This window comes from Plectropomus leopardus, chromosome 13 (assembly GCF_026936395.1).
Source record: "Plectropomus leopardus strain MGB_pleo_1.0 chromosome 13, ASM2693639v1, whole genome shotgun sequence".
Taxonomy (NCBI): domain Eukaryota; kingdom Metazoa; phylum Chordata; class Actinopteri; order Perciformes; family Serranidae; genus Plectropomus; species Plectropomus leopardus.
The window spans coordinates 15,742,736-15,768,076 of NC_142188.1; the positions used below are offsets into that span (position 1 = coordinate 15,742,736).

General features: G+C 40.8%; 1 protein-coding gene across 19 annotated transcripts in view; it reads right to left on the minus strand.

Annotated features, from left to right (window-relative positions):
• Positions 1 to 21,297, minus strand: part of kcnma1a (potassium large conductance calcium-activated channel, subfamily M, alpha member 1a) — a 176,042-nt gene extending 154,745 nt beyond the window's left edge. For 9 of the 19 annotated variants that reach the window (XM_088086719.1, XM_088086716.1, XM_088086718.1 and 6 more), the window contains exon 1: positions 20,194 to 21,297. In XM_088086719.1, coding sequence (XP_087942845.1) covers positions 20,194 to 20,484 — 291 coding nt within the window. In that variant the 5' untranslated portion in view covers positions 20,485 to 21,297. The remainder of the gene's footprint in view (positions 1 to 20,193) is intronic. The other 10 variants (XM_088086727.1, XM_088086726.1, XM_042502562.2 and 7 more) reach the window with 2 other exon arrangements.
• Between the last annotated feature and the right edge of the window lie 4,044 nt (positions 21,298 to 25,341).

Here is a 25,341-nt window from a genome sequence, read left to right on the forward strand (position 1 = left end):
CTCCTTTAAACCAGCAGTAAAGGTAGTAACAGCACTGGATCGACATTTGTGTTAAAGGAACCACAACAAGCAGCTCGCAGCAGTTATCGGCTTACTAAAGACAAAGAACAGTAGCCAAAAATATCTGATATTTGGAAGAACAATAGCGTGAGGAAGTGCCTTACCCTTCCGAGCTGAGAAAGGGCTGATGGCATTTATGTTATATTTCAAACTGGAGGCAGACGCTGTTGTTTTCACATCTCGCCCATCATGCTTTTTTGCTTCTGTGATGCTGACATGCCATCTAAACTCACACTCTGGAGTGCTACAGCCGTTGTTTGGTTTTGTGTAAAAATGCAAAGGCAGAGCAAAGAAGGGACTTTGTAGCGACCATATAGTCCAATCTACTTGTATAAATGTCTACAAATAGCAAATTATATTATTTTTTTACTGTTCATTAAAAATCAAACATTTGATTAGTAAGCTTTGGAGGTGCTGATTGGTACAGACATTATTTTTCAAAATGTCATTTTTTTTATTTTAAAACTGTCTTACTGACTACTTTTTCGGGCCCTTGTTTCCAGCACCAGCTCCTTCAAACTGTCTTGCCTCCATGTCTGCAACACAGAGGTTGCACTGAAAAGCAAACCACCACCTGTGTGGCATGCACAGCCTAAATGTCAACAGACTATTGCTTTTAATGGTGTGTGCGTGGGTGTGTTTGTGCGCATGCACGCTCGTGTGTGTGTGTGTGTGTGTGTGTTGTATGTGTGAATAAAAACAGCAGGGCCAAGGCTGGCCCAGAGAAAGCAGTAAATCACATTATGCATTGCAATCTCTATATATCACAGCCACTGCCATTCTGCCCACCGGCTTCCCACTGCTGTTCCAAGTCTCCTCATTTTATTTTACTGCTCTAAAAAGACAAAAATTTAAGACATCACAGGAGAACACTTAGAATTTATAATGTTTGCATTCAATAAATGTTTCTGTTTGCAAAATGTCCTATTGAGACCAGCTGCAGTGTAACAGAGAAGCTCTCTTTCTTTGTTATTGGACCAGAGTGTGGAAATGGACGTAATGACTAGACTCTGGGAGGCTGAACAAGGCTAAGAAGGATCCTCTTTATCTATTTATAACAAGGAGATGTATTTCCTGACTGGTGTGTCTTTGTTCTTATCGCCTAGCATGCATTTTTAAATCGCATAAACCCTGTATTTCTCACACCCACACGCACGCCTCGCCAAGAATGGGCTGCTTTGATCGACAGGGAGTGTGGCAGTGATGGTCAGAGGCTGCGTGTCAGATTAATTACAGAGCAGCCATGTTAGTAGGCCAGGTCTAGTCCCACAGGAAGAGGAAACAGCACCAGTGCAGTGCATAGGTAGGGTTTCACCTCAAAAGGCACCCCGCCTTTGTTGTGTTCACCGGACTGTCATGTGAGAACATGCAGACGGCTAATTTCTCTTGCGACCCTTTTCAACTTTGACCCTGACCTATTTCGAGACAGGTGAAAGGCTCCCTCTAAGGTCATGCTCAAGTCAGAGTTTTCCATTTCTGATCCCGTAAGCAGGGGTCAATTCCCTAAAGAGGAAGGGTAAATCACTTGTGAAATAAAGTGAGAAGGAGGAATTAACACTCTCATAAACTGTCCAAAACAGACAGCCATGGATCACATCCATTTATTTCCTCCCTGCTGTCCATCTTTCTACCCTTCAACGCCTTCCTGTCAGGCTCTCTAATTCTGACTGACTGGCCAAGGTTAGTCTTTTCCAGTGTTTTAAAAAAAGCTGTTTCCACATTTCATCTGACTGTGATATCATGTATTATCTGTCCCCCTGTGTTGATATCCCGGAGGGTAGGGGGCCAAATGAACAATAAGGGCTTCCCAACAGAGATCAGTCTTTTTCTGTCTACCAAACTCTCAGACCGTGGCTCCTTTGGGGGAACAAACAGGAGACCCGAAGGACAATGACAGATAAAGATGCTGTGGGACAGGGGAAAGGGAGAAAAGAAGATGAAGAAAGCAAGGGATGGGCAATGAAAGTGGAAAAGAGAAGGGGCAGACAGAAGGAAAATACCTTAAATACATATGAAAACTAAGGCCCCTCCCCACTGGACGAAAAAAGACTAACACCGCTAACATCTGGCTTTTGTATTTAACATCAGAGGTTACAATCGACATTCACTCCCAGGACAAATGACTCCACAATAGTCGCTGGTATTTATAAGTTCCAGTTTTGATCAACTCGGATCAGCACTAATCGAAATACAACACCCAAGTGGAATTTTAGCCACTTTGCCGGTGCGATGCAATGACCAGCCACCACAAAATACGTCCACGTCCAAGCAGCACTCAAACAGTGTTGTCTGAGCTGGCGCCAAGTTTGAACAAAAGAATGAAAAATTAAGAGATACATGCAGCATTTTCACTGGCCTCCATGTTGCTTTCTACTGTTTAACAACTGGTTGTCAGGCTTATCTGTGACACTGAATCTGATACAAGCACACACCAAAAAAAAACCCACAAAAAACAACAGCATACTAGTCTGCTGCAGACCCTTGTACTTAGCTCTGTCCTACTGGCAATAGAAAGCAGTCTACTGGCTATTTTTGAGTTTTTCCACATTTTCCAACCAAAAAAAAAACACACAAATACATGTGCTAATTAGGGATGCATGTCATTGGTATCAGCAGATATTGGCTTTTAAATTAAATATCAGAATCAACCAACATGCTGAATATCATGCATCCATAAGTATAATACTTTTTTTTTTCTAAAAAAGGATATAAAGTCAACAAACAGGGAAATTACAAAAGCTGATGGAGAGAAACAGGGTGAAAGCCTGTAGCTTTCTGAAAACTTGCCAACACCTCTGTTGCTTGTGTTCACTTGAGACAATGTGCAGCAGAGCAGCGGCTAAGCTCAGCAGTCTCCTATTCCAGCCCTGTTCAGACATCAGAGCACAGGGCAGCAAAACTAATCAACACTCACAGCACCCACTCAATCAGGATATAAACCACCAAAGAAATTTAAGCAAAAGCTTCTCAGGTACTAATGACCCCCAGAAATGCAAAGGATAAGCTACAGACTGAAATCTTAAGGATTAGATTTTAAAGGTTAAGACTGCTGTCTGAAGTAATTGCTATTACTTATACTCACTTTAAAAAAAAAAACTTTATCCTTATATTAATTCCACTTGTAATTGTCTGTTACTTATGGAAAGCTGAATTTAAACCTTTCATCAAACATTTTTCTTTCAAGGTCTGTCCCAAAATCTAACTACGTCACCAAATATCTATATAGTCTATAGTCACGATTTTGAAACAGCAAAGATTTTTGAGGTTTTTATTTTAACATTTCCAGTAAGTGTTGTTCTCACCTTGGATGAAACGTAACAAACGACTGCACTCAGGAGTGTGTTTCTGAGTCTTAATGCCCCTTTAAAGTCTCAATTAAATGTCTGCGTGGGATACAGTAGTTCTTTCAAACGCCCACTCCCTCAAGATTTCAGACCATTACTGCCTGTTCCTGCAGATGTGCCAACCCACTTCTGCTGCTGCCCGCTCCTGAGATGTGGCCACTCCTGCTGGCAGAAATGTTTCTATTCAAAAATCTCTCAGCCCTGTCCCACAGGAAAAATAAGGCACATTAGCCCAGATGAGTTGTTTTAATGTCATGTTTTTACATTTACTCAGTTTTTAAAAAGCACTTTTAGGAGAAAAGTAAGCCGTGCTGTCACGCTTCAATAGTTATTGTGTTATTAGTTAGAAATCATATTAATGAATTCATCATAATCCCCCTAATTTTTTAAAGCCAGTTCATAGATAAACTGTATTTGATAAAACATAAGTAGTAATGTGTAAGCAAAAGATAAAGTAATAAAAACACAGTTATCAATTTTTAATTTTTATTTTTTAAATATTTTTTTTACCATATTTTTCAACTGACGGATTCAGCTGTTTTGTCATTGGCCTTTTTCACAGCAGAAAATTCAGATTGACATGAGAGGAAAAGCAAAGGTGGAACTAATAATATCAATTATGCTTCTGTCCCCGTAAGGTAACGGTCTGTCAGTGTTCGCAACACCAAAGATTTTGTTGTGGTACATTTAAATGGAATGCAGCCGTTACTAATGATATTAATTACACCTGTGCTTTTCCTGATATGACATGTCCAAATGTCTGCTATGAAGACGGCCTACTGCCAAAGCCTTTAGCGGACCTTTCGGGACTGACATGCTTTACAGTGGCAGTGGTTAGGACAGCAGTGAGAGATACAGTTTAATGTACTGGCATGTACTGTATTTGTAAACACTATTTTGACCACATCCGCCATTACACAAAATGTTGCCCCCTTTGTGACAAAGGAGATAACTGACGTTTCAAGCCAAAAACTCTGTTAACCCTTTAACACTGGAAGGATTTTTACAAAGGTTTTGAGTGGCATAAGACTGTTTTCATGTGGGTGAAAGGCCAAAATGCCTAGAGAAATCTAAAAAAAAAAAAGAAAACTGTGTATGTGTGGGCTAGTCCTTAGTTTGACAAGGCAGGTTTATTTTTCAGATGTAAAATGTCACAATCTCTGTGGTATTTTTATCATTTTTTTGTTTATGTGGTGTTTATGCAAGAAAACAATTATTTTTCAGATTTCAGATTCATATCACATCTCCAGTATCAGTCAGGTTCTAATACCTCCTTTTTCTGCTATTTACTGGAAATGTTAAAATCGAACAAAAATTTGGTTAAAAGTTATTATCTAGTTCTGCATTCTCTTTTTTTCAGTTAAAACGTAATCTAAATCTCACCTTGCAGTTTATCCCAGCGGGGTTGGGAGAGCATTCTCTGACTCTGTTTTTCAGGCACTTGCTCACAAAAGATGGAAATATTTTCTCTGAATGTAGTTTGTTTTTTAAGGACTCATATTCTTAAACAAGTTTCAGTGAAATCATTTGCATCATGAGCGAATGATTTGTGCGAGCCAAACTCTAGTTACGTGGCAAACTCTAGTTATGTGGCATCCATGACATTTATTGGGTGCATTTATGCTGCCCAAAGATTGAATCCTGTCGATTCTGAACACTCATGAGCTTCCTCCTAGGGGCCTCCCTTAGGCCAGAACGTCAACTTTGCACATAATGTAATCTTACATGCATAATCTAATAAGCAGCTTCCCATGAAATTCGCTGAGCAAATGCTCCCAAGGGGATAAACCCTTTCCTTTAGCTCCACTCTTGTGACAAACTTTACATTTTTAGCCCCTCTGCTGGTGAAAAATGAACTAATGGCACTATCGTCATGATTTTTACGTCTGCGCAGCACTCACAGGGAACTCAGATAGTGCTGCCATGCACCACCACCACTCCACTGTTGCAATATTAACAAACTGTCCACATCCCTGCTTAGTGTCAATGCAGCCAATTAAACCCTGCTTTTGACATGCAATGACACTGAGCACTAGTTAAAGGCCAGGGAGCTGCTCTGTAAAATGAGATTGCTCAAAAATGTCATCAATGTCCATTGCCACACAATGAATAATGTCCAGGAAGTAAAGATATATGTTTACATGTAATAATGTGCATTCATCCAATTTGAATAGAGGAATCTTAGAAGAAAGTTCATTTTTCAGGAAATTTACTCTATTCTTTACTAGATGCCCTCATCTTAAAAGGCTATTATAATTTTGAAACAAGGTATTATGTTAGGGCCATCTTATGCTTTGCCATCTGTATTTTACATGAGAAACTACAAGTTGTCAGATTGTTTCACCCTTTGAAACCTGGACCGACATCAGTTTTCTCGTGCTGTGTTCATATGCCTTTTACAAGCTGTTTCACCCTTTGAAACCTGAGCAAACTGGTTTAATTCCTTTCAAAAACATTGGGGGGAAAGGCAGTAAGAAATTAGTAAAAGGTGACAAAAAAAATCAGAAAATGATTTTTCTTTTTTTTAAAATGGGGAAATTTAACAAAAAAAACAGGGAAAATGTCATAATGATTAGAATTATATATTTTGAATTCTGTTACAGCAAAAGGAAATATAGATTTTTTTTAAAAAAAAATTCAGCTCTGTTTTAAGTAATTGTCAGGTTTGTTTACTTTTTTTTTTTACCTTTCTCTTTTTTCTTATATTCAGGTAGGTTTCTAGTCATTTTTTACTCATTTCTTGCTCATTTCTGGGCCATGTCTTGTTGAGTTGCTCATTGCCCTCTCCCTATGTTTCTGTAAAAAAAAAAGAAATCAAACTTATTTGCTCAGGTTTCAAAAGGTTAAACAAAGCTATGAAATGTCTGACTTTTAAATCCAACATAGCCTCACATGTAAGAGGCCGTGCTCAGGCTCCCTTACTGAGCTCTCCATGGTGCTGAAATGCTTCACTTGTGCAGAATAGCTGAGGCCTGTGGTCATAATGCTCAATGCATCCTGCCAAAACACTGATATGGAGCACAACTGCTGTGTGTTACTGTGACCAATGGATTCCACATCTCAGATGAGCACCATAGACAGTATTATGTTTCACTGAATATTAGAACTAATCCCTGCTGCTCCCCTGGTCAACATCATAATTGAACCACAAATTTTAACAACAGACCACAAACTACCCAGAAGCACCCGGAGTGTGAATCCTGATTGACAATAATACAGAAAATACCATTTAAATGATATATTGGGTCATAATGACCATCAGTGCTGGAAGAATATTGCAAACTACATTCTTATCGTGTATCTGCCTGCCACTCTGAATCAATTGTTTTCTCACATTTGACACATTTCTAAGCCAAGTGTTAATAATGCTGCAATCTATTTTGGATTCAAATAATTACCATGGAGCCACATTTCTGTAACTTGACCTCCACTGAACTGATATGACCACACTACATTCACTGTAATACAGGAAAATTGCAATTAAATACAAAAACACTTCTGCAGACTGATCCACGGCTCTATATGTACTTTACACAGCTGTGAAAAAGGAAGTGATCTGTTTACAGGCAACATGTACACTTCCGAGCATTATGCAAATCCATCTGACAAGACAAGACCAAAGAATGAGACATCACATCTGGCACTGAAGCCATAACAAGCAGCTTCTTAGCGTCTGTTTATAACAGATGCCAATTACATGATACATGATGTAAAGTACATACTGACTGAAATTACGGCCAGACCAATTAGAGAATTTATTTCTTATCTCTGTGAGTGTGTATGTGTATGTGTGCAGTCGAGTGTATTCACTTGCATGGTTTCTAATGAGGCTCATAAACAGAAATATACAACTTTCTGTGAGAATGTCTGACATCAACACACAAAGCACATCATAATAGTAACAATGTACTTAATTTGTTCCCTTGGGGAAATTTATTTTTCATTCTGTTGTTATTTTCTTGAATGTACACTCTGCAGGAATTGTAGGGTTAATATAATATCACCAGCAAAATGTAAAGAGAAAGCCAACCCCCCAGATTTACTCTTGACTAAATGAGCTTTGTCCGCTTGATGTTTTGCCTCGCTATTTTTACATTCTACCAGCGTTTTGTCTGTGATTTTTAATTTTTGAGGTTCCCTCTCGGATGTATGCTGCTCGAATTTGCGCCTCCTAGGAAAGCAAAGGCATGACCCATCCTACTCTCCTTTGATCAGCTAGTACTCGTTGCCTTACATTGGTTGGGATGATTAGATATGATTGGTTATGGTCAGCGTAAGACTGTCAGGGTAAGTCAGTCAGAGGCAGAGTGAGGCAGAGTAAGGCAGGTCATACTTTCACTTTTCTAAAAAATGCAAATTCCCATGCTCATTGTCTGGCAACTGGTCCCGACCTTTTTGTAAAGTCCCAACCTCACCTGAACGCTGTGTCCTGGAAAATCCCGAGCACAGACAATGAGACAAAAAGTATAAAATACAGGCAGAGTCTCTGCAGATAAATACACCGCCACACACTTCTAGTGGGCCATGAATAATGACTGAGAGGGATTAATTTTGTATGAGTCTATATATTGTTTTTCAGGAAAATCCTACACACCATATCTTTTATTAACACATACACAGGCACATGCACGCAGGAGAGGTGTCAGAATGATGGCTCACCATAGCAGTGTCCTGAGCAGTTAGAGGTTTGGTGCCTCGCTCAAGGGCAAGGCCGCCCAGCCATTTCTGTGGGCAGCCTTGCTCAAAGGCACCTCGGCCAATGATCTGGCACCTCTCCAGCTCCCAGTCCACACTCTGTACCTGTGCCGTGAATAGTCCACATGGTCCCCAGAAGGGCAGCAAGGCAACTTAATAGTCTTCCAACTGCTGCCCAATTAAAGAGTTGCTTAATCTCAAAGGCTGTCAGAGAGCAGCATGGCAGCTCTGCATTATCATCTATCTTTAATGAGGCGTTCAGCGATGAACCCATGCACTCTGTGCATCATCTGTACATGATGTCTACACATGCTGTCATTCCCGGCTCAACACTCACCGCATCATCTTACAAAGCTCATGTCACTCTGAAATTGGTCTCGCTTGCCTTGCTTGGTTCACGTCTAGATACATTTCACAGCTTTCAGAGCAACGCCGGGCAGCAGACGGAACCTGAGTGAGACAGCACCTTCTGGGATTTCACTTTTGCGAGCATCAAACAAGGCTGTAATTGACAGCTGGGCTATTCATTCTGCGCAGCCACTCTCGAAAATGTCAGAAGAAGTCAAGAGGTAAAATCATTGTGTAGTAGGCCCCCTCACTTTGGCTGAGCAGGGTTCAGCTTGTAGGCTGCCCTTCACTGTCAGTGCAACTTGTATCTCCCCATAAAAAACATTTTATTAGTGTCTGGTGCTCACTTAACTAATAGACACTGACTGGGATGCTGCCAAATGGGGTGCAATCTTAGCGTTGTAGCATGGTGGCGATGAAAGCACATTGCTGGCACACAGAGAGAAACCTGAGCCTGCTGTTAGCCTGCTAGGAGAATGACAATTAGCATATTAGCCTAGCCCCCTTGGAGGTTAATTGAGACAGGTTGCTGAGGGCAATGGTGGCTGTGGTGCTGGTGATGTGTAATCCCAGCACTTTCCTGACTGGCTCTGTGAGCTTGTTTGTGCTCGTATGTTCGCCCTCAGGGCCGGCTTCACAGAGCCATGTATGTTGCTACGAGAGAGAGCTGATCTCCAAATAGGAGGCAGAAGCACCGCCTGCTGAGATCTTTGAAGGTCACTGCTGTGTCCTTTGCACACTCCCTCTCTCTCTGTCTCCATCTCTCACTCTGTGCATCAGTGCACACAGCTCAAAGCAACAATTATAACGTTAACCATGTTTTGATGTCCACATTGCAGTGCTCTGCCGGCTTCTGTGATTTCTGAGGGTGGGCGGTGGGCTAAGGGGAATGGAGAGAAGATGGGGAAGAGAGTGGGAGATGGCTGGTTCTGCCTGATAATCCACACCAGAAAAGACTAGTCCCAGGGCGGTGCACGTGCTGAACTGCCTGGTTATTGTGAGTCCATGCAATGGCGTGGAAGCCTGGGACATTTTTAGTATTTTAACACTACTGTTTCACAAATCTAAAATAAAAGTTTGTCTATACAGCTTGGTATGAAAACATAGTTTATGTATGAAATGGTAAGAGAATGTTAGCAGTATAAAGCCCCGATCAGACAGAGCGTGTTTTAGCAGCCGGGGGCAACACCCTGAATGCCTCAAATTGAATTTCAATTCATTGCTGAAAATCACCCAATGACATTGTCGTTTTTTTCCCCATTGTCCAATCAGATTAGATTTCGCTTTATTGTAAGAAATAATTCTGAAATTTCTCTTGCATCCCAGGACATCAACAGTTTCACATAAATACAAAAATACAAACAACACTTATCCAAACAACAAAATCACACAATAAATATCACCAATCACGACAGACATCAACAAAAGTGGATACAGTGCAACAGATCACTCATTCCCTATTACATTACGCATTCAGCTCAGGAACACTGAGGCTACTTAGAAGCCTTACTCTGATTTAACAGAATGACAGACTGAGGAGCAAAGAAAATTTCTCAGCCTGTTCAATCGAGACTGTGGGTCTCTGTGATGGAAAAGCTGACATTCTTCAAATAACGTGTAAGAGGGATCTGACGTAATATTACCAGCCAGAGACAACATTCTTTTACTATATGCAGTTTGGAAACTTGACTGAGGTGCTTCACCCAAATTTTTGAGCAGATACACTGCAGTTTATTCAATCTCGCTTTAAGCTGCACAGACACAACTGTAGCAGACACTGATTCCAGACTGCATAACACTCTGAGAAAGCCTGGATGTGTGTGTGCCGTGCAGCACACTGGAAGGAGATGAAATGGCTTCTGTGATATCAAGAGGTAGTATTCATCCTTTATGTTGAGCTAACATTAGCTCACATTCAAATCGTTGCCTCAACTACTTCTTAAGAAGTAGCCAGAACAAGTACCCTCCTTCTGACCATTCAGATTTTACTGTAAAGACCTGTTAGTATACTTTAGCCAAAAAGTGTTTAAGCTAAGGATAGGTGATTTGGTGGTTGCCTAGCAAATATCTTTGAAAATATGCACCAAACAAACAAAAAAAAAACCTTGCAACTTGCAAAATGAACTTGGTCTGATTGGGGCCTAAGACTAAAGACAAACTGCATGTGCATGTAGACTATTGGCTGTATTAAACAATTCAGACAAACAACAATGTGTCTTACAACTGTTTCACTGACATTCACAAACAAAAAAATAACATTTTTTAAGAAACCTAAGTGAGCATAAAAGACAAAAGTATGTCCTGTTTGCGCTTCTGACTAGTATGCAGTGGTACCACTGACCTTAAACTACAGCTAAATACCTGTTTAAACACACAAAACCAAGACATGTCCCCATGCAATTATCAGCACCTTTTTCTTAAAACAACATCATCTTAACTCTTCTCTCTTAATGTTGAAACTGCTGCTGTAGCATTAAATATGATTTATACGGACTGGCTATAGTGAGATCACCCACCTACACACACACACACACACACACACACACACACACATCCTCTGATGTTAAGCAGTTTAAGGACAACAACAGCTGAGGAAGAAAGCTGGTAGACTAGAAACCATAAGCCGTGATCCCGCTGGCTAGCCAGGCACCAGCTAGCTATCTCCCTCCTGCAGGCCTCCCTCGCCAGCTTAGCCTTGCCGGTCTCAACCAGCGGATCTATATGCAAATGACTCTCCAGTGCCAGTTCGACTAGGATCAGGTGGCTTAGACCCTATCGCACATTTCCAATGATGGGAATGCCAGTCTAGCACTCTTCCCCCATGTGGAGCCAGGTATACCCTTCCCCTCTAACCTTTAACCCCTGAATAGCTCCTGGGGCGTGGAAGTCCTTTTAATAGTCCGGTGACTGGCCAAAGAAGACATAACAGCATGACAGCAGTGGAGCACAGTTTGGGTACAGGGGGGTTGACCTCTGTGTCTGCCTCATGATATACATAGTCGGGCCTGATATATAGCCTCTCCTTGTCTGTGGATTACCATACATCAGCATGGCACACTACAGTTGTCCCTAGATGGCCATCAAATCAGACCCGGAGAATTAGGGATTAGGGCCGTGAAAAGGGAGGATCTCCACTGAAGAATAACTCATGAGTCACACATTCCATATTAGACGAGTGTTAAAAAAGAAAGTTAACCAGTGATGCTGGACAGAGTTTGCAAAAGCTTACATTTAAATGTTTGTGTGTAGCTGCTTTGCTCTGTTTTGTGTCATCGTAAACTGAATATCTTTGGATTGTAGTCTGTTGTTTCTGCAAAAAGGCCATTTTAAAGATGTCTGGTGAATTGTTAGGAGCTTTTTTTTTAACAATATTCAGACATTTTCTAGACAAAATAAATAATCAATCGATCACAAATACTGTATGTTGCAGCCCTTCTCCTGAAGAGAAGGGCTGAGGACAGGCATGCATGCTGTGGTGGAAACTGGTCACGCTTTGCCCTGGGACAGCTGTGAGGCATGCTCACTCCCAGCAAGTGTCAACAACACATGACAAGACACATGCAACTCAACCACTGGCCACAAGAACATAGTAGTCCTGCATACACATTCCTGAGATGACATCGAAAACTAAGTAAAGCCCAATACACCCCTCAGTCCTTATCTCTCTATTTTGTGCGTTTACGTTTATCTCTAGACAGAGACAGAGCAGCAGATTGGCGGGCTCAGTGAAAGTGAAACTTAGCCATTCATTGCGCGGGGCCTAAAGTTTGCTTTGACTTTCTCTGCAGTAAGTCCTTTTCTCACCCATTGATCTGATTAGCTCTCAACTGACTAATAGATCAATTATCCATCCCACTCAAACTCGTCAAACTGCTGCTGAGGAAAAACAGAAGTCATAGAGAGCTCCACCTCCGCTGCATTCACAGACCTGCAAATGTCCAAATTTAGAGAGGGGACCCTCGTCATCAGCTACCGCCACACATAGATTCTAATTCTGTGGACAACACTGTAACGGCTTGTTTGATCGACTGACAGGGCACAAGTTAAAGTGTGAAACAGACATAGCGACAACAGCAAAAGGAGACCTGGAGTGCACTAAAGAGAAATCACCGCAGCATAAGATGGCATATTCACAATGTCCGGCAACACTTATCGTGCCTCTTTACATAAATACCAGCATCATCAATGTCATATCAAAGTCACTGAGTCATTGTAACTCTGTTCCAAGGGGCAAAGTGAGTCGAAAATGAGGATAAAAATAAGAAATGTGATTGTGCCTTAGTTTACATGAATTCAAACATATGTGCAAAGCAAGTCTTTCTCAAGTGTATCCAGTGGTACTCTTGTACTCCTCAGGTCTTTGCACATTTTATTTCTTCCATTATCTCTGGATTTCAATAAGCTAGTGGAGACCGAGGTGGGCCAAGTTAGGCTGAGGGCAGAGAGAGCGACAGCTGATGTCAGGGTGTGTGCTCTATGCTGCTCTGGCGAAATGCAGCTGGTCCGTTGCCAAGCAAAAAGGAATACACAGGCTCACAACAGTTCCTCTCTGCAGGCACCTCCGCAATCCATTCCACTAAAAGGTAAGTGCACTGAAGAGTGTCCCAGTATACCTCACTCACTCTGCCATAGATTTGGTCTTCTCTTTGTCACATAGGCCGACAGACTCAGACACATGCAAACACTGAGGTGGGTCTCAGACTCAGGTTTGATTAATTGCTCTGCAGTGAAAGCCAAGCCGTCGTGCATAAAAATCAATAACGATCCTCAAGTATGGAAATGAATTGTGATGATATAAAAATCCACCATGGCTGCCATTTCTCATCAGATGGATTTCTCTCTCTGGTTAAAAAAAAAAGCAGATCAAAGAAAAACTGATTTACTTTTCCACCTTTAATCTGAAAGCTATTAAGTGTTAAGGGATAACAGGTTTGCTTTATCATGAACTGTCTAACTGCAGACTTACAAGGGTCAGAGAAAATGAGACCTAGGCACCAGATGTGTCCTCACCCCACCTCTTTATTAGTCACATCACAGAAGCAGAGTCTGGCCTTCAGTGAGGAGAACCAAGGCACAGCACATCAAACTCTCATTAAACAATATGAAACTTTAATGATCCCATGATTGCCACGGGGACACTGGGCTGGTGCAGCAGCAAAAAACATCAGAGACAACAGAAGCTCAATACAAAAGATTTTGGATAAAAAGGAAACACAGCATGCACTACTCCATCAATGCTCTTGTTGAGGTGTTTGGATAGAAACTGTACCATCCTTACGGCTGCTGGCTCTAAAGTGCACATAAAACACTCCATGTTGCACCTTAGGGGGGTGAGGGGGAGGCTGCTGTACTGAGGTGAGGTGGGAGGTGTATTTCTGTAGTCCTCATTTATATCTCACCATAACACAGTGATACAATGTGTAGTTTGGTGCTCGGATTGAAATACATGACAGTCCAAGCCAACTTGGCTTGTACAGCCCGGCTGTATTGTCAGTTCAGACCAGTTTAAAGATGATGTGTATTGTAACCACTCCAGGTACTTCAAAGATCTCCCTCCTTACTGCGGTATGACAGGTGTCAGTTCTTGTTCCTCACATGTCCACTACCAGCTCCTCCTCTTACTGATGCAGAGCTAGAGACTGTTCTCCTTTCCACCTTAAGACAAAGCTGTCTTCTAAACATCTGTAGAGGCTTTCTTGTGTTAAGTAACTCAAACTAGTGGCCTCTCAACTACATACATCAACATAAAAATATTACTTAAGAAGCAAATCAGGGTCCAGTAATTCTGCACATTAGCTAATAGTGCAAAATATAAGTTACTGTTAATTACATCACCTGACATTAAAGGGATAGTTTGGCTTTTCTGAAGTTGGGTTGAATGAGGTACTTATCCATGGCAAGTGTATTACATATAGTAGGTTGCAGTGGGCATGCTCCTCAGTTTAGAGAGGCAGGCAGGAGCACCACCACAAAAGCTAAGCAATGCACTGCTGTGGACAAGGGCAGCAACGAAACATAGTTTAGTCACAAAAAAATCAGTATCAGTTTAAGTGAACACTATACTGATAATATTTTCACCACTTTACCTTTCCAACGCATCAGCCGTTTGGATCCTAATCACAGTTCCCACAAATTTAGATTGCTTCTTTTGTCAACCCACAGTCCAAAACAAAATACATTTTGAAAAGTTTCTTAGATAAAGCAAATCCTCACAATTAAGAAGCTTTAATCAGGAGTATGTTGTTTTTTTTTTATTTGTCATATGATTTAAATGATTACTTGATTATCAAAATAGTAGCCTATTGATTTTTCAGTGGGTAGATTAATTAACCGACTTTTTGATTCAGCGCTGACAAAAATAATTGTTTAAAATAACTAAAATTCCACTCCATCACACTTTTAACTTCTATTTAACAAACAACACAGAATGATCAGATTTACAGATATGTTACTTCTTAAACATCAGTGTCTAAATTTCCTGTTTCATATTGCCTCACTGCTGACAGCTCTGTAATATTTAATTTCAGTACATTGCATTAAGGATACTGAACTGTTGGCTGATTTTCATTAACATGTCTGGGAAACAGCAATATGAGTTACTTTATTTTGAGTTAACTTTATTTATTTCTGATGTCAGTACATTGCATAATCATGTTTATTTCCCAGCCCTACAATACACCATGTCAGGTATTTCTATTTTTTAATAAAGCCTTTTTTTCACAGTGTCATTTTCTCCACAGGCCAATAGTGCCATTCATGTTTAAACAGAGTCTGGTGCCACAAATGCACAGCCTCTATACTCCTCCTCCCCACGCATCCCAAATAACAGAGGCATCATATAAGAACTCCTGGAGGTGGCATGACGCAGAGTACATAACAAGACCATTAGATAACCATACAGCAGTGAAGCAGCACGGCATGGAGAGCAGCACAGAAAGTCTACAAATTCAGCAACACTACAACACCATAGGGAGGGAAAAATAGAGCAGGCTTATATGCTAACAAGCCTCGCAACACGGCAGTGGTTTCCTCCACTTCAGTATCACTGAGTGGTAGTGCTTCCATTTCTGTCAGTCATGCATATGCATTAGCATTGTCTTGAGTGAGTGTTCCCCTTAGCAGGAAACCCCTTATTTAGAATGTGTGAAGTCTCAAAGATGGTGAAAAATGAAGCTCATCCAGATAGCCTGAGAGCGGGGGTTTTTCAGAGAGACGCACCGGAGGGAAAATCGAATTACAAATGTGGATGATATGTGGTTTAGAATGGCATTTGAGCGCTGTGAAACACCCCACAGATAAATGATGCCATAAATGTAGCCATTACTAGCACAGTGTTAGAAAAATCAATATGGGTTTGTTTGTTTTTTTATTTTATGTTGCTTTTTTAGTCCACCTGGGAGACAGCAAAACCATACAACATTGTTTTGTTGCAATACAATTGTCTCATCTTGTTTTAGGAAGGCAGAAGTAAAGGGGTGATTATACCTGGTTCCCTGGTCTTACTACTGCAAAAAAATCCAGCAAAGTTCAAACAGCAATGTACAGGTTTTTGGGGTTTTTTTTAAATAAAGTTAAACACTGTAAATCTAAATGATTTTTTGGAGCCAATATTACACTGTAAACCTCACATTCGACTACAATACTGTAACAACTTTAATGGTAATATACTTTTGATGTACTTTACAGTATTGACTCTGTAAAATAATAGTAGATACTGGCAACTTCATGTCATTAAGCAGAAATGTACATTGTAACAACTTGCAGAAAAAATACGGCAAAATTCTAACAGTAATCCACAGATTTTTGTGTTTTGTGCTTTTGCAAAAACAATAATACACTGTACATCTTAAAGCTTTTTGGAGCCAAAATCACTGCTGTACAAATACAGACGCATTTAACGGTAATTTACATTTTTTGGTTTGTTTTCTTTGAAAATATGGTTAAACACTGTAAAACTTAGTGCTTTTCGGAGCCAATGTTACTGCTGTAGAAATATGGCCAAATTCTAATGCACTGGGGGTTTTCTTCAAAATGCAATAAAGCGCTGTACATCTTGATGCTTTTTGGACACAATATTACCCTGTAAAATGTCCATTAAAGAATACTGTAAAAAAAAAAGATAATATTTGTAGTAATTTATGGTACTGACACTGTAAAATAATGGCAAGATCATGACAACTACAGCTGCCAGTAGTTTACCATAATTTTCACAGAAAAAAAAAAGTTAAATGTAGCTTTGCAGTGCAGCACAGGTCATCGTCACACAGCTGTCTGATCCAAAGACTCAAAAAGTTGCACTGCATATTTAAATTTCTCTTTTCTGCACCCACTTATCTCACTCCTTCTTCAGTATGATGTCTACGACCCATAACCTCCCCTTATAATCCTGACAGAGAAGAGGGCCATTTAAAAGAATTAGGACACAGCTGTGTGTCAGCGGCAGAGCACAGGAGGACACCATGCAATGCAACACCCCCTCGAAAACCCTTCGTCACCCTCACACCCCCTGTTTCCACTTCCTCCTGTGTCTCTCTCAGAGTTTCCACCTCTGTTTCCTTGCCTCTGATTCCAGGTTCCCAGTACTGCCAGAGAAAGCCCACCGACCCCCCCAGTGCCAATTATGCATCCTGTTTCTGACACATGCCAACTTAGCCGGCCGCACCAGTCAGCTGAACACAGATCCAGTTTCCCCTTCTTAATACTCCTAACAAGCCTTTTCCCTCTGCAGCCAAGTGTCAAGCCCCACCAAAGTCACCCAACGGGATGGCTCTGCCTCTCGTACATGGCAACACAGCAACACGGAGAGGGAGCACCAACAGAAACATGCTTTGTTTCTTCTTTTTTTTAACATTTCTCCTCATTTACAAGAGATGAGATGCAACCAGATACCCACCAGCAGTCACAAGATGGATACCTCATTATATTTGCATGGTTTACTTTCAGCACTTTCCGAGCAAGATGGTGAGAAGTATGAGGGATGGCATATGGTTTGGTGCCATTTCTGATACTGGGACGCATGAGCATAGCAAAATGACAGGAGGCAGACAGCCAAGTCAAAGCCTAAATAGCACACTGGGCAGAATTATCTCTCAGCGTAAATAAGAGCAGTTTAGATGGGACGACTTTGAGTAAACAGATTTGAAAATAGACAGGAACCCAGAGGCCTGATTGTATTTCTGATATCATGTAAATGTCAACTTGTGTTTTTCAAGATGCCCAACAGCTCCAAAGTAACCAAGAAACAAATCTGCTATGGGACTTTCTGAAGAATATAATGTGGGGCTGAAATCAATATCATAATTTTATTTAGAATATCTTAAATATTTCAATTTATATGACATAAATGTATGCAAAATTGCACCTGAAATGGTCAAATTGATGTTCAATTTCAGTGTTTCCCATAAAATTAAAATTTCTGTGTGGCTGTTGCTTGTTTTGATCCAGTCAGAGCTGATTAGATCACATCAATGGATGAGAGGAGGAGCTGCTATAGAGAGAGTGTGAATACAAACTTTTAGACCTAGTGCAATTAATTATGAAGTTTCACTTTCACTATGTCTGGCAATCTGCTGCTCTGTCTGTGCCCAGAGTACACTCTGCACTCCCAGAGAGTGGTGTAAGGAATAACTGAACAGCATGTATATTCCAAAAGCGCTCCAAAACAGTCGAGCTTCAAAAATCTAAAATCGATTCATGGCAGGAGATGTTTTGATCATGGCGGGCCACCAAAAATAAATGAATGTGTTGGAAAACATCTTCACAAATGTAAAACAAAACCTTCACCAGCTAAATTTGTTAAATTTATTTCCATACTTGCTTTAAAAATCATTTGAGACATTTAACATGATGTGATCATATCAACACAATCACACAAAAATGATAAAATTGAATTATTGCCCATAAGAGTTTCTCACGGTAGCATTCAGTGTAGACACATAACAACCAACAAGAAAGAAATTATTTAGGGATGAACTAAAAACTACATCAAATGCCCAGTTTTGCACATTACAGAATTCAAATGCAAATGATGGCTTTTTTCTGCTGTTGTCAGTTAAGGATTATGACTCGACGCTGTGTCTCCCACCTGTCATAACACCAAACAGAAAGGGGCAGAAAGGGGCCAAGGCCACCGAAAGGACATGGCAGAAGAGCAGCACGAAAAACACGGCTCATCCATTTTAACTGGACTTAACCCAAACACATCAAAGGATGAGGAAGCTCACCATCGCTCTCTCTGTCCTCCGTCCATCATTGTCACTACATCCTCTTTTTCAAACCCTTTGCGCTTAAAGACAGACTGTCACAGCACTTGCCATTATCTGATTTTTTTTAGCATTAAATATCAAAAATATTTTCTCCATATTAGGCCATGTTTTGCACACTCTGAGCAACATTACCTTTTCTCTACCCCTCTGTTCAGCCAGGGAACCACTCGCACTACACACAAGAGCGTGAGTCACGTATGAAGCAGGCTTTAGTACACATGTGAATCAGCTGTGATTCATCATTAAAGCACCACCACCTCAAGCAAAGTACTGGGCAGTCACTCTTTTTTAAAAAAAAAAAAAATTCTGCATCAGTCCTGCATAGGCTTCGATAAGACATAAGACACTTAATTTGTCATTGCAGACGTACAACGAAATTCTGTTTGGTCACTCTCAGGCTAACAGATGTACACAAACGTAATAAAACATTAAATGAAAGCATTAAGACATGATAAAAAAAACAAGATAAAACCACAAATAACGCAGATATGAAACAGGCAACTCTGAGCACAAAAGATAATACTACTGAAAATACGAATTGCGTCTTATATATCAATAAATAAATGGCAGCAGCAGGTTTAACACTTTAAAACCTTATATGACATCAGTTTTCTTGTGCTGTTGTTTCTTACTTTTCTTTTTTTTGCTTATTTTCAGGTAATTTTCCTGCAACTATTTTCTTGCTGTTTTTTTGGGCCATGTGCTGCTACGTTGCTCACTGCCTTCTTCCCATGTTTTCAACAGAAATGAAACCAATTTGCTCCAGTTTCAAAGGATTGAAATGCATTGTGGCTCAGGTCATTGCATGATATAAAGTGAATGCGCTTAAGTCAGTGCATAGCAGCTATAGGTTAGTGTTTGTGTGTGCTATGAAGGCCACAGTTCTGGGAAACAAGCTGTTATCTTCATCAAATGTGCAGCAAAGGCACATAACAGGCACCACTGAGTGTGAACAGTTAAGGAGTGAATAACATAAAGGAGTTGCATACTATAAGAGGGACATCCTTGATGTCGTGGGGTCTGCATGACAGGTCTCAATGGGCTTCATTAGGTCTCACCGGTGGAATGCGCAGGATCATATGTTCAGTTACATGAAACTAGTGCATGGCCCCTTGAAACATCTACTTTCACCCAGAGCTGATGTGGCATGAGGACACTTTGATGTAGCAAAATAAAAATGAAGCTCTCCTCTCATCCCACCCATATCTGTCATTCAACGCCACCCCCTTCATTGGAGAGTGGGAGTTGGTAAACACAGCCAACGGATAATAACAATCACATTCAAGGGATGCATTCATTAGAAAGGCACTGCAACTGGCACTTGATATCTGCTTGGTGGGTGCAGATGATGCATAATGAGGAAGCCATCAGATGCAGCTCAGTGGCATGTGCACAATGAAGGCCATTTCAGAACATAAAGTCACAGAGAAAAACACAAAAAAACGAGATTTTACACCTTGTGGTCAAACTAGCACACATACCTTGGTTTTGATGTTGCAGTGGCAGCAAACAGTCCACAGATATTTGAGGGTCCTCCACAGCAGGATGATGAAGAGACCCCCAAAAAACGTCACCATGGAGGAGGCGAGGAATGCCCACCACATGCGCTGTCCATTATTGTCGCAGGGCACCTCAGACGAGAACGGGATGACAACGTCTTCCATCTTGGATATTAAGATTGAAGAGTCCGGGTTTATATTATTAATGATATTACTTGTCCTCATAGAGCTGTCGCTTCCATGGGGAACGGTGCCATCTGCCTCAGCTAGCATTTAGGAGCCTTGGAGAGCCTGTGCCAGCGTCCCCAGCCCCACTCACCAGCCATATTGCTTGAAAAAAATCCCCCTCTTCGCTGTAGATTATGTTCACCCACCCGATAAGGTTTCTGTGTTTTAGCAGAATTGTTTTTTCGTGACAGCGTGAGACACCGCACACGCGAACCGGAGCAAAAAAGCAGGTCGGTGGCCCTTGGAGAGAGGCATTTAAATCCGCAATATTGACGAATCTTACCCGCTTCTTCTCAGTCTGAGGGGGTTTCTGGCTCCTCCACACCGAAAGCCATGGTGAAGACGGCGTCGTTTGCAGCCGTCGAGGCTGCCAATGAGTAGTTGTGGTGGTGGTAAACACAACGACAGTGAAAAATGTTTGCAGCCTGTTTCTTGGCGAGGCGACCTCTCTTCTAGCCGTCTTCCATTCAGGGATCCTGTCGATTACCAGGCGGAGAATTCGATCGATCGATTTCACTTTCTCGCAGCCTCAATCGAGTGTGAACACACACAAAAAAACAGAGGGATGAATTAATGTCACGATTCTGTCTGAAGACTACATAATCTTGCGGATGTTTTCGATGTCAATTCTGCGTAAAAAGGACGAGCGCTCGGGTGGATGTGACCGTCTCCATTCGATTCCCTGCAGCCCTGGCACGGAGCGGCCAGCTGAGAGCGCCTGTCAGATCCGCTCCAGAGGAGAGCGGGGAGATTTACAGGTAGGAGGGCGGAGCGAAGCGCTAATAATAAAGATGGACAGGGGGCAGTAATACCGCGACGATGTTTATTCCAAGTGTCGACCGGGTCTGCGCTGCTTGGGTGGATATATAAGAGGTACAATTGCGCCTTTGCGTCTTTGATGCGCGCCAATGACGCACGTCGCATAAAAAAACAGACGGCTTTGAAAAGCAGCTATATCGATCTGTGATAAATCTTATAGCTCACTATATAAACATCACAGGAAATGATGAATCCCCATAGGAACTGGAAAGGGTATAAAATGACAATAAAGTGTTACATATCATTGACTGCAACACGAGGGTGAAGTCAGGTAATGTGGGACATCAGGAAAATAGGACAAATAAGGATCTCTACAAATATTAGCAGCCAGTTACCATAGATGTTTTGCATTGTGGCTACAAATGTGCAAGTGGCGTGTCCACACTTTTTTTTTTTTTTTTTACTTTGGTGGCCCAAGTGGGGCACTGACTTAACCAGGGGTGGCATGCGCTGCTGCAGGGACACACATTGCCATAGCTTTAATATACTATTTTTGTCTTCATTAAACATACCTAATTTAATTAGCTACAAACATTGTGGTGACTTACTTTCCTGTTTATAGTTTAATAAAACATAAATAAACCTACCAATCACAACACAACAAAGTGACACAAAACAAATGTAAAATAAAGCTTCCATACTTAATTTAAGAATTTTTTTCCTCCGAAGTAAATAGAACAATATCAAGTATAAAGTACCAACAAAAAAATATGAATAAGCCTGTGTGAACAAACTTTTTAATAGTTGAATCAATTCATTTGTATGCAAAATTTGGCTAGATCAGACACTACTCAGACATATTACTGTCTGTCAGACTCTCTTTTAGACTGAATTGCAGCTATAAAGGGAAATTTAATTTACTTCAAATAATTCAAACTGACTGGGAATATAGCAAATCATGATGAGGTGGTGCCTGGGATGGCCAATCAGATTTCAAGGGTGCCACCCAGGCCACTCCCTAGCCACGCCCCTGAAATGTCCTTAACAAAAAGCAATATTTTTTTAGGATAGTTAGAGCAGCAAGTCAAAACATCACTGGTCCTAGAATTTGTCAGGAAAGCCATGTGGCATGTTAAAGTGTCTCTTGTTGGTCATAAGAGTACTGCAGCTAAAACACACATATATATATATATATATTTATATTTAAAAACAAACAAACATGACTGTCCCATTTTACCTTACTAGCTGTCTCATTTTACCCGAACATATCAGCAGAGTGAAGTTGGGGTTCATGATGTGTTTAAATGTCCAAAGTCTCTAAAATGTTTTTCTCAACATAATTTCCTCATAGAAATATGGCAGAGATGAGTTATAAAAGGAACACTTGAGCGAAAGAGTTCTGGATGGTTTTCTTGGTAATCTACCAAAAAGTGTCCCAAATTACATGACTTCATCCTATCAGTCGCTTTAGGGATATTTTTGACTTTTCATTAAACATAGTGGTCCCCCCTTTTCAATTACTGAGTCTGTGGCTTGTCATCCGTGCATGACGGGCGTCCCTGTTTTCATATTGAGAAATGACAAAATGACACACACACGCGCACACACACACACACACACACACACACGCAAAGTGTTATGAATGTCCTTCCCAGTCAATTACTGTAATATGCTTACACTTTTAGCTCACATATTAGGTTCAAAACAGGTGTGGATTGGTGATGACGGTAAGGCATGACTGGCAGTGGTTTATGGCTGCACAAGGATGGCCCTCAAGTAGTCAGCCAGACCAAAGGATATGAGAAAACAGCTGGGTCGGGGCCCTGAATAACCACTGACCCCTGAGCAACAGACCAGGCAGGTGCACACAGCCACCTGTGTCACAAGGCTCCAGACTTCTTGGAGATTGTTTGCAGTAACCCCTCAATAATCTGTCCCACTAAGTCTTTCTCAGTGCCTTCATTAAGTGACACTGACATTAAAGCTTCCTATCTCATGCACTCTGTGTGATTTAATGTAGTATGATAACAAATATCAGAAATTGTTATTCTGCATTAACTAATGCATGTCACATGAAATATGACACTTCACAAGCACATATCATTTGAAAAGTAAACATGCCTTAGAAAGGTGTGGCAGAGACATGTGATATATGCTCTGTGTTGGTAATTTATTGTCTTGGAAATATTAGTGCTTCTACAGAAATAGTTGCTGCAACAGAATCTTCCAACCTGGTGGGGGCGGCACGGAAAAAGGCTGAAGTATAAGCAATCTGGAAATTATAGCACTTCAGAGTTATGAATGTCTATTTAAGAATTCTGTTTCACATTAAGAGGCACCTGCAGGTCAACACTGCCGTCCACCAGAGTTACAGGACAGGATAAAACTCAGATTCAACATTCAAGTTTGCTCCAGAATTATATGTGAGGGCAAAAGGAAACAACATCTGGTAATGTATTTTCTAGTATGATCCTAATTGTTTTCTTCTAATTGTATATACAGTTAAATATTAAGTTTAGGCAGGCGATTTCTTTTGACAGAATATTTTTTAAGTGTGTGTTGTTGTAATACTCACTTTGGACACAAGATCCTGAATCGTACAACCACCCCATGTTCTTAAGAGAGCTGAAAGCAGTTTTCTTGCAGGTGAGTTTTATTTTCTACATGCACACTAAACACAAGGTAAATATGTTATATGTTAGCAAGTTATGTAACATTACTGTCATGTCTTTTTTTGGTCTAGAGATGTATTTTAATTGGCACTAATCTGCTGTTAGCATTAGCTATACTTATTCAGGATATGCGGTACAAGTGCACTTCAGCCCTTGGTGGCCAAAATAAGTATTACAACAGCAAACACTCAGAAACATGTTTTTGCCAGAAATAAAATAAAATAAAATAAATCACCTACAAATGAAAAACAAACAAACTTAGACACATTATCCTGAAAAAAAATCACCTTCCAAAACTTGTGTTTTACCTGTACAAATGAAAAAAAAACTTAACATACAGATTTTTTTCTGTTTATTTTATAAAGCTCAATTTATGGCACCACTAAACAGCATCTGACCAGCAAGTGGTCAGACAGACAGATAAGGCTGGACCGTCAACAGCAGCTCTGAAGCTGTCCTCCTGCTGGTAAAATAATGAACTGTCACTTTAAAGGCAAATGATGCTGCTCTGCTCTCGGCCTAATGGGGAGGATCTCCCATCATTTTTGTTTTTTCAAACATGCATTTTTAATCAAAATGCAGATTTTTGCTGGAACCAAGGTGATACTGGTCAGGAAATATTAAAACTGATATTTCCAATGCCTCATGGTGATTAAATGTTTTATGAATGCTCATCTTTATTAAATAAGTTATGGTATTTTCAGAAACAAGTGTGAAGTGTAAATCACACGATTCTGGTTTGACAAGAGGCCTTCCACTAAAAGCAATAACATTCATTCATGTTGTTGATTCACACAGAATTACAGATATATCTGCATATCATTTATGCTGCATATTTGTGTTCTATGACAAATTTACAAGAAAGGAAAATAGCAGGGAATCTTTCTCCATAGACACTTGTTGTACAAGCCAATTGAGATCGAAACTCCAAAGCAGCAACAAAAAGGTCACAAAAAGAGGTCACAGAAAGTGAGAGCATCAGCAGCACATGCTGCATACATTTTAAGTCATAATAAATCTTGCCAGCATTTATTGCACAGAAGAATGGACTCGGATTGATCATCGCTCATGAAAGGCCAGCTGCTGGCCAAGTTGTTTCTGTGGGCCAGCAGAACTTTATCCGGAGGGTTTCAGTGCTGACAGATGAGGAGATTAGCACAAGAGCAGTCAGGTGGTAATCCCACAGGACATTTGAAGATGCTGGAGTTAACATGCTGGAGAACAAGCAGCAGAAGGCTGAACCGGACGAGCTCATCCCATCATGCACAGAGATGCGAAAGGCCAAGGCTTGCCAGCGTGGACTACAAAGATCCATCGCTGTCAGACGTGAGACTTCTCAAGTTCAGTTGAGCTGTCAGCAGCTGTCTTGAAACAGACACCTCAGCAGGAGGGCTGGAGACCCTACCCCTTTCTAAAACAGGCAAGAGGGGACTTGGAGGACATTAAGAATTGGGACACGACATAGCAGATC